This window comes from Nerophis lumbriciformis, linkage group LG37 (assembly GCF_033978685.3).
Source record: "Nerophis lumbriciformis linkage group LG37, RoL_Nlum_v2.1, whole genome shotgun sequence".
In the NCBI taxonomy this organism is placed as follows: Eukaryota; Metazoa; Chordata; class Actinopteri; order Syngnathiformes; family Syngnathidae; genus Nerophis; species Nerophis lumbriciformis.
Genome location: NC_084584.2, coordinates 10,604,192 through 10,618,007, shown reverse-complemented (window position 1 = coordinate 10,618,007; position 13,816 = coordinate 10,604,192). Strand labels below are relative to the sequence as shown.

At 40.6% G+C, this 13,816-nt stretch overlaps 1 protein-coding gene across 4 annotated transcripts in view; it reads left to right on the top strand.

The window, feature by feature from the left end:
• gabbr2 (gamma-aminobutyric acid (GABA) B receptor, 2) overlaps window positions 1–13,816 on the top strand; it is a 381,082-nt gene that overhangs the window by 262,693 nt on the left and 104,573 nt on the right. For all 4 annotated transcript variants that reach the window (XM_061931201.1, XM_061931198.1, XM_061931199.1 and 1 more), the window contains 2 exons: window positions 114–221; window positions 10,583–10,705. In XM_061931201.1, coding sequence (XP_061787185.1) covers window positions 114–221; window positions 10,583–10,705 — 231 coding nt within the window. The remainder of the gene's footprint in view (window positions 1–113; window positions 222–10,582; window positions 10,706–13,816) is intronic.

The window sequence follows — 13,816 nt, the reverse complement described above, 5'->3', positions numbered from 1 at the left end:
ACTTTGAAGGAGCACTATTTTGGATTCCTCTCAAAGAAAATTGTGACACTTTCTCACTGCGCTTTGTTCTTTTTTTGGGTGCGCTTCATTGACGCGCCTGTCGTCCCTGATAGGTGCGGACGTGGATCCTCATCGTCGGCTACACCACGGCCTTCGGCGCCATGTTCGCCAAGACCTGGAGGGTGCACGCCATCTTTAAAAATGTCAAGATGAAGAAGAAGGTATTTGACATTTGTTTGTTTAAATGTTTCATTCTTATTTTCTACTTCTATGTTGGGCTAATGGTGAACAATGCTAACAACACGGCACACCGCGACAATCAAGTTGACCAACTTTTGGCAGAACACATTTTTGATGCACTTCATCTTGGGGATGGTCCATAGTGGTCTCCTGCTGGCCCCACTATGGACTGGACTCTCACTATTATGTTGGATCCACTATGGACTGGACTCTCACTATTATGTTAGATCCACTATGGACTGGACTCTCACTATTATGTTAGATCCACTATGGACTGGACTCTCACACTATTATGTTAGATCCACTACTGACTGGACTCTCACTTTTATGTTAGATCCACTATGGTCTGGACTCTCACTATTATGTTAGATCCACTATGGACTGGACTCTCACTATTATGTTAGATCCACTATGGACTGGACTCTCACTATTATGTTAGATCCACTATGGACTGGACTCTCACTATTATGTTAGATCCACTATGGACTGGACTCTCACTATTATGTTAGATCCACTACGGACTGGACTCCCACTATTATGTTAGATCCACTATGGACTGGACTTTCACTATTATGTTAGATCCACTATGGACTGGACTCTCACTATTATGTTAGATCCACTATGGTCTGGACTCTCACTATTATGTTAGATCCACTATGGACTGGACTCTCACTATTATGTTAGATCCACTATGGACTGGACTCTCACTATTATGTTAGATCCACTATGGACTGGACTTTCACTAGTATGTTAGATCCACTATGGACTGGACTTTCACTATTATGTTAGATCCACTATGGACTGGACTCTCACTATTATGTTAGATCCACTATGGACTGGACTCTCACTATTATGTTAGATCCACTATGGACTGGACTCTCACTATTATGTTAGATCCACTATGGACTGGACTCTCACTATTATGTAAGATCCACTATGGACCGGACTCCCACTATTATGTTAGATCCACTATGAACTGGACTTTCACTATTATGTTAGATCCACTATGGACTGGACTCTCACTATTATGTTAGATCCACTATGGACTGGACTCTCACTATTATGTTAGATCCACTATGGACTGGACTCTCACTATTATGTTAGATCCACTATGGACTGGACTCTCACAATATTATGTTAGATCCACTATGGACTGGACTCTCACTATTATGTTAGATCCACTATGGACTGGACTCTCACTATTATTTTAGATCCACTATGGACTAGACTCTCACTATTATGTTAGATCCACTATGGACTGGACTCTCACTATTATTTTAGATCCACTATGGACTAGACTCTCACTATTATGTTAGATCCACTATGGACTGGACTCTCTCACTATTATGTTAGATCCACTATGGACTGGACTCTCACACTATTATGTTAGATCCACTATGGACTGGACTCTCACTATTATGTTAGATCCACTATGGACTGGACTCTCACAATATTATGTTAGATCCACTATGGACTGGACTCTCACATTATTATGTTAGATCCACTATGGACTGGACTCTCACTATTATGCTAGATCCACTATGGACTGGACTTTCACTATTATGTTAGTTCTCTGAACCTTTTGATGATATTACAGAGCGTAGATGGTGAAATCCCTAAATTCCTTGCAATAGCTGGTTGAGAAATGTTGTTCTTGGACAATTTTCTCAGGCATTTGTTGACAAAGTGGTGACCCTCGCCCCGTCCTTGTTTGTGAATGACTGAGCATTTCATGGAAGCTGCTTTTATACCCAATCATGGCACCCACCTGTTCCCAATTAACCTGTTCACCTGTGGGATGTTCCAAATAAGTCTTTGATGAGCATTCCTCAACTTTCTCAGTCTTTTTTGCCAATTGTGCCAGCTTTTTTGAAACATGTTGCAGGCATCAAATTCCAAATGAACTAATATTTGCAAAAAATAAAACTAAGTTTACCAGTGTGAACATGAAATATCTTGTATTTGCAGTCTATTCAATTGAATATAAGTTGAAAAGGATTTGCAAATCATTGTATTCTCTTTTTATTTACCATTTACACAACGTGACAACCTTCACTGCTTTTGGGTTATGTACAATGTTCGATGAAATGAGGAGTTAAGAATAGATTCAGTGTCCAAGTAGTGTACTTGAAGTATCTTCAGTGAAGCACTTGAACTGATTTGAAAACAGCAGATAGGATCTCTTTGATTGGCCAAGTGATGTAAAAAAAGATGCAGACCGTAGTCGTGGTATTTCTGGAAGCCCCCCCCCCCCCCCCGTGAAGCAGCGAGCGTGGGTGGATGAGAGGGACGGATCAAAGAGCTGGAAGGATTGAGGGCGAAGTGGCAGAAGGAGGAAGAAGGCCAAGCAGGGCATGGAGGGCATGGAGGCAGCCAGGCCAGAGAGCAAGACAAAGTGGCGCATATGGAGGAGGAAAAGTAGGCTTGGAGGCAGGGACGCCCATACAAGATGGAGGCCAGGAATGTTCCAGGACTAACAAACCAAGATCAAAGCTACGTTCAAGACATCACTGCTGATTGCTGGACCTGTCATGATCGCTATCTAGAACAGTGTTTTTCAACCAGTGAGATACAGTCTGGTGTGCCGTGGGAGATTATCTAATTTCACCTATTTGGGTTAAAAATATGTTTTGCAAACCAGTAATTATAGTCTTAAATGATGTGTTGTTGTTGAGTGTCGGTGCTGTCTAGAGCTCGGCAGAGTAACCGTGTAATACTCTTCCATATCAGTAGGTGGCAGCAGGTAGCTAATTGCTTTGGAGATGTTGGAAACATGGTTTGTTGTGATCACAATATGCAGACGACAGTGGGAGGCAGTGTGCAGGTAAAAAGGTGTCTCATGCTTAAACCAAAAATAAACAAAAGGCGAGTGCCGCTAAGAAAAGGCATTGAAGCTTAGGGATGGCTATGCAAAACGAAGCTAAAACTGAACTGGCTGCAAAGTAAACAAAAACGGAATGCTGGACGACAGCAAAGACTTACAGCGTGTGGAGCAGCAGACGACGTCCACAAAGTGCATCCGTACATGACATGACAATCAACAACAAAATAGGAGCGCAAGACAAGAACTAAAACACTACACAGAAAAACACCAAAAATGTCCAAATAAGTCAGGGTGTGATGTGACAGGTGGTGACAGTACACCTACTTTGAGACAAGAGCTATAGTGATGCATGCTTGGTCATATCCAACAATTGCGAGAACACATTTTTATTGTCAATATCGGCTGCTGAATTTAATTTTTTTATGTTTTCTGCTGGTGGTGTGCTTCGGGATTTTTTCAATGAAAAAAATGTGCCTTGGCTCAGAAAAGGTTGAAAAACACTGAGCTAAACAGACTCAATAAATCCACGGTGAAGTTTTGGTGAATTTACTGAGAAATTTGTGAAAGTGAAATACTACAAAAAGAATGCCATTGTAAGTTGATAATACTAACAAAGACACTCGTAAAACTTCTAGCATATTAGCTAATGCTAACGATGCTTACTTCATTATGTTACGATAGCATGTACAATTATGCATGAAAACACTACTATCACACATGGGACGCTTTCGTAAGTAAGAATTGTTTTAGTTATATTGTAAAACTTACAAACGTTGCTGGGAGTGATGAACAGTGTTGGGTTAGTTACTGAAAACCAGTAACTAGTTACAGTTACTAGTTACTTTATTTCAAAAGTAACTCAGTTACTTACACCAAAAAGTAATGCGTTACTGTGAAAAGTAACTATTTAGTTACTTGTATTTTATTTTATTATTTTGTATTTTTTTAAAGCCCCCATTAATGCCCTTTTAGCCTTCATTTCAGTACTGTTATTGCACTGGAGAATAATACAATGTGTTGATCAACTTGACATGCATTTGCATCACTGAACTCTGCTAAGCAACGTGCTCTACATACAACACACAAACAATGTGCTCTACATACAACACACAAACAATGTGCTCTACATACAACACACAAACAATGTGCTCTACATACAACACACAAAGACAAAGATATGTTTCAAAGGGCCAATTTATTTTGGGCCAGAACAAATTGACAAAACTATTTGAAATAGCTGCAACATAACATACATAAGTAACAAACAGCATAATAACAACATAGCTGTAAACCAATGAAGGCACACACTACATACACAAAGCCTTACTAGGCGTTTTTTTCTCTCAAGGAATTCTGAAATAAAATCATGTCTGAAGCCCAGAACACTCTACACATTTCCCCAGTTTTAGTTTGGAGAAAAGGAAAGATTGGCCTGGCCCACTAGCATCCCTCTTTATGTTTGTGAACTTTATAGTCTATACATTTAGAGTGATGTGATAATCAAACACTCTAGAATGAAAGAGTATATAAGAGAATTGACAGTGTGTGTACCTTCAGTGCTGAATGATGAGCAGAGGCAGAGTTTGGAGTGTCTTCTTTAGCTGGCTTTCCATGTTTATGTACTCACTGTCCAGGTACGTGGAAAATGTTTTCGTGCCATTTGCTGTTTGATGCCCAAATCATGCTAATTAGCTGCCTGAAAGCGGGTGACTCCACTGTAGAAATAGCCTGCATGTCACTAGTGTGCCGTGAGATACAGTCTGGTGTGCCGTGGGAGATTATCTAATTTCACCGATTTGGGGTAAAAAATATTTTTTGCAAACCGGTAATTATAGTCTGTAAATGATGTGTTGTTGTTGAGTGTCGGTGCTGTCTAGAGCTCGGCAGAGTAACCAAGTAATACTCTTCCATATCAGTAGGTGGCAGCAGGTAGCTAATTGCTTTGTAGATGTCGGAAACAGCGGGAGGCAGTGTGCAGGTAAAAGGGTGTCTAATGCTTAAACCAAAAATAAACAAAAGGTGAGTGCCCTTAAGAAAAGGCATTGAAGCTTAGGGAAGGCTATGCAGAACGAAACTAAAACTGAACTGGCTACAAAGTAAACAAAAACAGAATGCTGGACGACAGCAAAGACTTACTGTGGAGCAAAGATGGCGTCCACAATGTAACATCGGAACATGACATGACAATCGACAAAGTCCCCACGAAGAAGGATAAAAACAAAGTAGATGCAGGAAATATCGCTCAAAGGAAGACCTGAAACTGCTCCAGGAAAATACCAAAAAAGAGAAAACGCCTCCAAAATTGGAGCGCAAGACAAGAACTAAAACACTACACACAGGAAAACATCAAAAAACACTAAATAAGTCACGGCGTGATGTGACAGGTGGTGACAGTACACCTACTTTGAGACAAGAGCTATAGTGATGCATGCTTGGTTATGCTTTAAATTCATATCCAACAATTGCGACAACGACTTTTTACTGTCAACTGAGTTTTGTTGTTTAATGATTTCTGCTGGTGGTGTGCTTCCGCATTTTGTCAACACAAAAAATGGGCCTTGGCTCAAAAAAGGTTGAAAATCACTGTTCTAGCACATACGCTGCAATTTCTGTATCAATGTTGTCCTGGCTAGCAGTCCCTCCGTTAAAATCCTCAGGTGAAGTGTGTCTCTCTTTACTAGCTTCGTCGAAGCATGTTGTTTTTGGAGCTGTTTCAGCAGATTTGAATTGCTACGATAGGATCTTTGATCCAAGACACAACTTACATTGAACTAAAATGTTCTTTTCTTTTGTGCTCGACAAAAGAAAAGTAGTGAGAATATCTCCATGTTAAGAAACTCGACTTTGGCTCCGCCATGATGTCTTGTTAGTAAACACAGACACCCCCCCAAACACACACACACACACACACACACACACACACACACACACACACACACACACACACACACACACACACACACAGAGCGCACCTCTTCTCCCGCGCCTCTTCTGCAGCTCTCCAATAAAACACACTCTGATTTTCTCAGTTTCTAGCCGATACTACATAAAAAATAACGTAAAATAACGTAGTAACGGTATAAATAACGCGTTAGACTACTAGTTACTGCCGAAAATAACGCCGTTACAGTAACGCGTTATTTTGTAACGCGTTAGTCCCAACACTGGTGATGAATGAAGAATCCAGACGAGTAGAAACGCTATACGGAACGGCACTTCTACCGAAGTTGAAAGCTCTAAAAAAAAGTGCACTGCAGCAGCTGCAGTGAGTGAACTTGTCCAAAAGATGGCGCCATGGCACAAACAACTTCTCTTCAGTGGCTTCTTGTAATGTATTTTTTTTAAACAATTACCATTATGGGCGTCAGTGAAGAAAAATCCATAAATTAGCCGCACCATTTTATAAGCCGCAGGGTTCAACGCTTAGGAAAAAAGTAGCCGCTTATAGTCCTGAAATGACGGTATGTGTGCTAGCATGTCTTCCAAAGTCATGGTTCCACTCTGCAGGTTGCAGCCACCTTTAAGCAACACCCCTCCCCCACACCTGACCTTTCCTTTGAACCGCCGTTCCACCCCGTCAAGCGGCGTTATAAATAAAGATCACAAACAAGCCACGGCTTTCATCCCTCCAAAGTTCACGCTACAAAAGAGGAGCATTATTACCCCACGTGCGGCAGTTGTTAATGGCGGCTGATTGGTGGGCGATATGTGACGGCCATTAGGGATGATGTTCGAAATCGGTTCTCCCAGTTGTTCGATAAGAAAAGAACCGATTCCATGGACTCGAATCCCTTTTTGAGAACCGGTTCCCGTTATCGAGGCCACTATAGTAAAGAAAAAGAGTTGGTTCTTTATTCGAATCCCTTCCCACGTACAGGAAATGCCCTGTGGGACCTTCAATGTTATGCCAATTTGATTGTAGACTCTTACTGACACCTTGTGGCGATATGAAAATACTACGCCTCATTAGTTTGGGCACTTCCGGGTTGAGACAATCAAGAAGTAGACAAGTTGTGTTAGCTCTTACAAGCCTTGGAAAAGATAAGTCTGTAAGTAAACTGTTTAACTTGTTTATGTAACTCAATATTAAGGTGGAAAGTGTTCAAGTTTGATACTAAGATGTTTATTGAAAAACGATTTTTGTGCACTGTTTCAATGGATGTTTTGAGGACTTAAAATGGCTGCCAGTCGTATATTTCCACCATCGAAAAAGTATTTGTTTGGTGATAGTACTGTGTATTTGCCTGAAGCTAATATTTACATATTGTGTATTACAATTCAGTATGTTGATTGAATCACATAGCTTATACATTTGTCATTGTGTGTATTTCAGTTAAAAAAAACTATAAAAAAAACAGTCCATTGCATGACAAAAGTAAAGATAGGAAAAGACAAAGCAAGATCAACAACAATAAAGAGCCTAAATGGATTAATCTGCTTTGGATTGTTTGTTAGCTGTCAACACGTATAGTGAGGGCAGAACAGGCAATATGCAATTATTGCCAGGCTTCGCTCTCATGTAAGGGAAGAAGAATTGTTGATTGATGACTGTGGTGTTCTTAGTGTCATATATAGCAGCAGAAGTGCACTTTTTGGAGAGCTGTATTATTTCCAGTTTTGTGCCCAAGGGACTGATTTTATTTAACACTATATTATTATTTATACACCTATGGCAGGGGTCGGCAACCTTTACCAGTCAAAGAGCCATTTTGACCAGATTCACAAATTATAGAAAACAAAGGGAGCCGCAAAATTTTTTTGAAATTTTAAATGAAATAACACTGCATACAATTTTTTTTTTTGCTTTGTGCTATGTATAAACCAGGGGTCTCAGACACGCTACCCACACCTTTATGTGGAATTTGAAAGCTGGTGCGGCACGCGGGTTTTAAATGAATGGCGCTTGTCAGCGTCATGCGTGCCGTGATGGTACAGCATATAACACTCACTTCAGCCAGCGTGCCTGATCAGCCACACGTTGTATGGGACTTCCGCTTGCTCACGTAGGTGACAGCAAGGCATACTTGCTCAACAACCACACAGGTCACACTGACGGTGGCGGTATAAAAAAAAAAAAACTTTAACACTTTTACTAATAATGCGCCACACTGTGAACCCACACCAAACAAGAATGACAAACAAATTTCGGGAGAACATCTGCACCGTAACACAACATAAACACAACAGGACAAATACCCAGAATCCCATGCAGTCCTAACTCTTCCGGGATACATTATACACCCCCCCCCACACACCAAACCCCGCCCACCTCAACCGACGCACAGAGGGGGGGGGGGGGTGTTGATGTGTGAGGGAGCAGGGTTGGGGTGGGGGCGGGGTTTGGTGGTAGCAGGGGTGTATAATGTAGCCCGGAAGAGTCAGGGCTGCATGGGATTCTGGGTGTTTGTTCTGTTGTGTTTATGTTGTGTTAAGGTGCAGATGTTCTCCCGAAATGTGTTTGTCATTCTTGTTTGGTTTTGGTTCAAAGTGTGGCGCGTTATTAGTAAGAGTGTTAAAGTTGTTTTATATGGTCACCGTCAGTGTCAGTGTAACCTGTGTGGCTGTTGAGCAAGTATGCCTTGCTGTCACGTACGTATGCAAGCAGAAGATGTATATTGTATAACAAGTGTTGGGCTGGCACGCTGTTAATACAGATTGTAGAGGGTGCCAAATGTTGTACCATCATGGCACACCCTTTTTATAGCCATAAGGGTGAAAATCGGTGAATATTAATCCTGGGAGTTTTTTGCGAGAGGCACTGAAATCCGGAAGTCTCACGGGAAAATTGGGGGGTTCAGCAAGTAAGCTGCTGAGCCGCATCAGAGTGATCAAAGAGCCGCATGCGGCTCCGGAGCCGCGGGTTGCCGACCCCTGACCTATAGTGATCACAGAGACAGGTTGTTTTTATGTTACTCTATATATTTGTTTTTCTAAAAAATCCCAATTAATATACTTTGGGTAACAAGAGTCAATATTTTTTTATTTTTTTTTAGGGGGGTAACAGTCAATACCGTATTTTCCGCACTATAAGGCGCACCGGATTATTAGCCGCACCTTCAATGAATTACATATTTCATAACTTTGTCCACCAATAAGCCGCCCCGGACTATAAGCCGCGCCTACGCTGCGCTAAAGGGAATGTCAAAAAAACAGTCAGATAGGTCAGTCAAACTTTAATAATATATTAAAAACCAGCGTTCTAACAACTCTGTTCACTCCCAAAATGTACGCAAATGTGCAATCACAAACATAGTAAAATTCAAAATAGTGCAGAGCAATAGCAACATAATGTTGCTCGAACGTTAATGTCACAACACACAAAATAAACATAGCGCTCACTTTCTGAAGTTATTCTTCATTCGTAAATCCTTCGTCTTCGGTGTCCGAAGTGAAAAGTTGGGCAAATTTACGATCCACTGGCAGATGTTGGCGTCGTCTGGCGCTGCCTCCTCGTCTTAGTGAAGGTGTGTTCGCCTTCTGTCTTCCATTGTTCCCACGCAGTTAGCAGTCTAGCTTCGAATGCCCTGTTGACACCAATATCTAGCGGCTGGAGGTCTTTTGTCAATCCACCCGGAATGACGGCGAGTATTGAATTAAGCGCGTAAGCGTGTCTCTCAATGTGCTGTTATGAGCTAGCAAATATAACAACTACACTACCCAGCATGTAACGATAGTTACGAGCATGCGCGGTAGCCCTGAGAAGTTCCCACGCAGTTAGCAGTCTAGCTTCGAATGCCCTGTTGACACCAATATCTAGCGGCTGGAGGTCTTTTGTCAATCCACCCGGAATGACGGCGAGTATTGAATTAAGCGCGTAAGCGTGTCTCTCAATGTGCTGTTATGAGCTAGCAAATATAACAACTACACTACCCAGCATGCAACGATAGTTACGAGCATGCGCGGTAGCCCTGAGAAGCGATGTTGTATGCTGGGAGTTCGAATGTGGTTATGAGCACGCTGTGAGAAAACGTTGAGAACTCAGTTAACACGCCTCGTCTGCATTATTTATAATTAGACAGACAACACACTTAATAGGAGCCATTTTGGGGTCTTTACATAAACACACAAATGGAAATGAAACGTCACATATCCCAGCATGCACCGCGCGCTTCTTCTACGGGGAAAAAAGATGGCGGCTGTTTACCGTAGTTGCGAGACCTAAACTTTATGAAAATGAATCTTAATATTTATCCATATATAAAGCGCACCGGGTTATAAGGCGCACTGTCAGCTTTTGAGAAAGTTTGTGGTTTTTAGGTGCGCCTTATAGTGCGGAAAATACGGTATATATTTTTTCTTATAAAATAAAAGTGAGCTTTTGTTAAACCAAATATTGTGTTTTTTTCCATATACAACAACCTATCTGGATTCGGTAAGAGAATCGATAAGGAATGGGTTCGATAAGAGGATTGGATAACAGGCTGGAACTCGATGATTTCTTCTCAAACATCATCCCTACCGGCCATAAAGAGGAATGTTGTAACATACTAATAAAAGTGTCTCCTCCACTCCCTGCAGATCATCAAGGACCAGAAGCTGCTGATCATCGTTGGCGGCATGCTGCTGATCGACTTGTGCATCCTCATTTGCTGGCAGATTGTGGACCCGCTGAGGAGGACCGTGGAGGAGTACAGCCTGGAGGTAAGTGCACACCGCCATACAAGACATTGCATTTGGAGCACCAGCAGACAAAATGTCCGCCTCGGGCCGTCGTGCCATCTGCCTTCTTGTGGTGATTATTTTTGGGTTAGGATGTGAGCTTCCTGTCCTGAGCCCCCCGGCCAGACTTTTGCCAGCTTGGGCGCGTGACGCTGGCACGCGCCCAAGCTGGCAAAGACGCTTCGCCAAAGAAGCGCAAAATGGGAGTGAACTCCACACTCGGATTGTGATGCTAACATAGCTTCTGTGACACAAGTTAGCATACAAAGTCTCTGTCTTTGTGACGCATGTTAGCATCACTTGGCACTGCAACAGAACAGGAATCCAAAAATGTTCCACCAAACACGTTTTGTTTCTTTTCTAAAATGGGAACAAACTTTACATTCAATCACATGCTAAAATGCTAACATTGCTTCTGCGTCACAAGTTGGCGCATGAAGTCGCTTATTTTGCGACGCATGTTAGCATCACTTGGCACTGTAACAGAACAGGAATCCAAAACTGTCCCACCAAACACGTTTTGTTTCTTTTCCAAAATGGGAACAAACTTTACAATTTATCACATGCTAAAATGCTAACATTGTTAGCATACAAAGTCTCTTTCCTTGTGACGCATGTTAGCATCACTTGGCACTGTAACAGAACATTAATCCAATAATGTTCTACCAAACACGTTGTTACTTTTCCAAAATGGGAACAAACTTTACAATTTATCACATTCTAAAATGCTAACATTGTTAGCATACAAAGTCTCTTTCTTTGTGAGGCATGTTAGCATCCCTTGGCACTGTAACAGAACAGGAATCCATAAAATTTCTACCAAACACGTTGTTTCTTTTCCAAAATGGGAACAAACTTTACAATTTATCACATGCTAAAATTGTTAGCATACAAAGTCTCTTTCCTTGTGACGCATGTTAGCATCACTTGGCACTGTAACAGAACATTAATCCAAAAAAGTTCTACCAAACACGTTTTTTTTTTTTCTAAAATGGGAACAAACTTTACAATTTATCACATTCTAAAATGCTAACATTGTTAGCATACAAAGTCTCTTTCTTTGTGACGCATGCTAGCATCACTTGGCACTGTAACAGAACAGGAATCCAAAACTGTTCTACCAAACACGTTTTGTTTTTTTTCCAAAATGGGAACAAACTTTACAATTTATCACATGCTAAAATGCTAACATTGTTAGTATACAAAGTCTCTGTATTTGTGACGCATGTTAGCATCACTTGGCACTGTAACAGAACAGGAATCCAAACATGTTCCACCAAAGATGTTTAGTTTTTTTTCCAGAATGAGAACAAACTTCACACTCTATCACATGCTAAAATGCTAACATGGCTTTTGCGACACAAGTTAGCGTACGAAGTCGCTTACTTTGCGACGCATGTTAGCATCACTTGGCACTATAACAAAACAGGAATCCAAAACTGTTCCACCAAACACGTTTTGTTTCTTTTCCAAAATGGGAACAAACTTCACACTCCATCACATGCTAAAATGCTAACATTGCTTCGGCATAACAAGTTAGCGTAAAAAGTAATTTTCTTTGTGACGCATGTTAGCATCACTTGGCACTGTAACAGAACATTAATCCAAAAATGTTCTACCAAACACGTTGTTTCTTTTCCAAAATGGGAACAAACTTCACACTCCATCACATGCTAAAATGCTAACATTGCTTCGGCGTAACAAGTTAGCGTAAAAAGTCATTTTCTTTGTGACGCATGTTAGCATCACTTGGCACTGCAACAGAACATTAATCCAAAAATGTTCTACCAAACACAATTTTTTTTTTCTAAAATGGGAACAAACTTTACAATTTATTACATGCTAAAATGCTAACATTGTTAACATACAAAGTCTCTTTCCTTGTGACGCATGTTAGCATCACATGGCACTGCAACAGAACATTAATCCAAAAATGTTCTACCAAACACGTTACTTTTCCAAAAACGGAACAAACTTTACAATTTATCACATGCTAAAATGCTAACATTGTTAGCATACAAAGTCTCTTTCTTTGTGAGGCATGTTAGCATCATTTGGCACTGCAACAGAACATTAATCCAAAAATGTTCTACCAAACACGTTGTTTCTTTTCCAAAATGGGAACAAACTTTACAATTTATCACATGCTAAAATTGTTAGCATACAAAGTCTCTTTCCTTGTGACGCATGTTAGCATCACATGGCACTGCAACAGAACATTAATCCAAAAATGTTCTACCAAACACGTTGTTACTTTTCCAAAATGGGAACAAACTTTACAATTTATCACATGCTAAAATTGTTAGCTTACAAAGTCTCTTTCCTTGTGACGCATGTTAGCATCACTTGGCACTGCAACAAAACAGGAATCCAAAAAAATTCTACCAAACACGTTGTTTCTTTTCCAAAATGGGAACAAACTTTACAATTTATCACATGCTAAAATTGTTAGCATACAAAGTCTCTTTCCTTGTGACGCATGTTAGCATCACTTGGCACTGTAACAGAACATTAATCCAAAAAAGTTCTACCAAACATGTTTTTTTTTTTTCTAAAATGGGAACAAACTTTACAATTTATCACATTCTAAAATGCTAACATTGTTAGCATACAAAGTCTCTTTCCTTGTGACGCATGTTAGCATCACATGGCACTGCAACAGAACATTAATCCAAAAATGTTCTACCAAACACGTTGTTTCTTTTCCAAAATGGGAACAAACTTTACAATTTATCACATGCTAAAATTGTTAGCATACAAAGTCTCTTTCCTTGTGACGCATGTTAGCATCACATGGCACTGCAACAGAACATTAATCCAAAAATGTTCTACCAAACACGTTGTTACTTTTCCAAAATGGGAACAAACTTTACAATTTATCACATGCTAAAATTGTTAGCTTACAAAGTCTCTTTCCTTGTGACGCATGTTAGCATCACTTGGCACTGCAACAAAACAGGAATCCAAAAAAATTCTACCAAACACGTTGTTTCTTTTCCAAAATGGGAACAAACTTTACAATTTATCACATGCTAAAATTGTTAGCTTACAAAGTCTCTTTCCTTGTGACGCATGTTAGCATCACTTGGCACT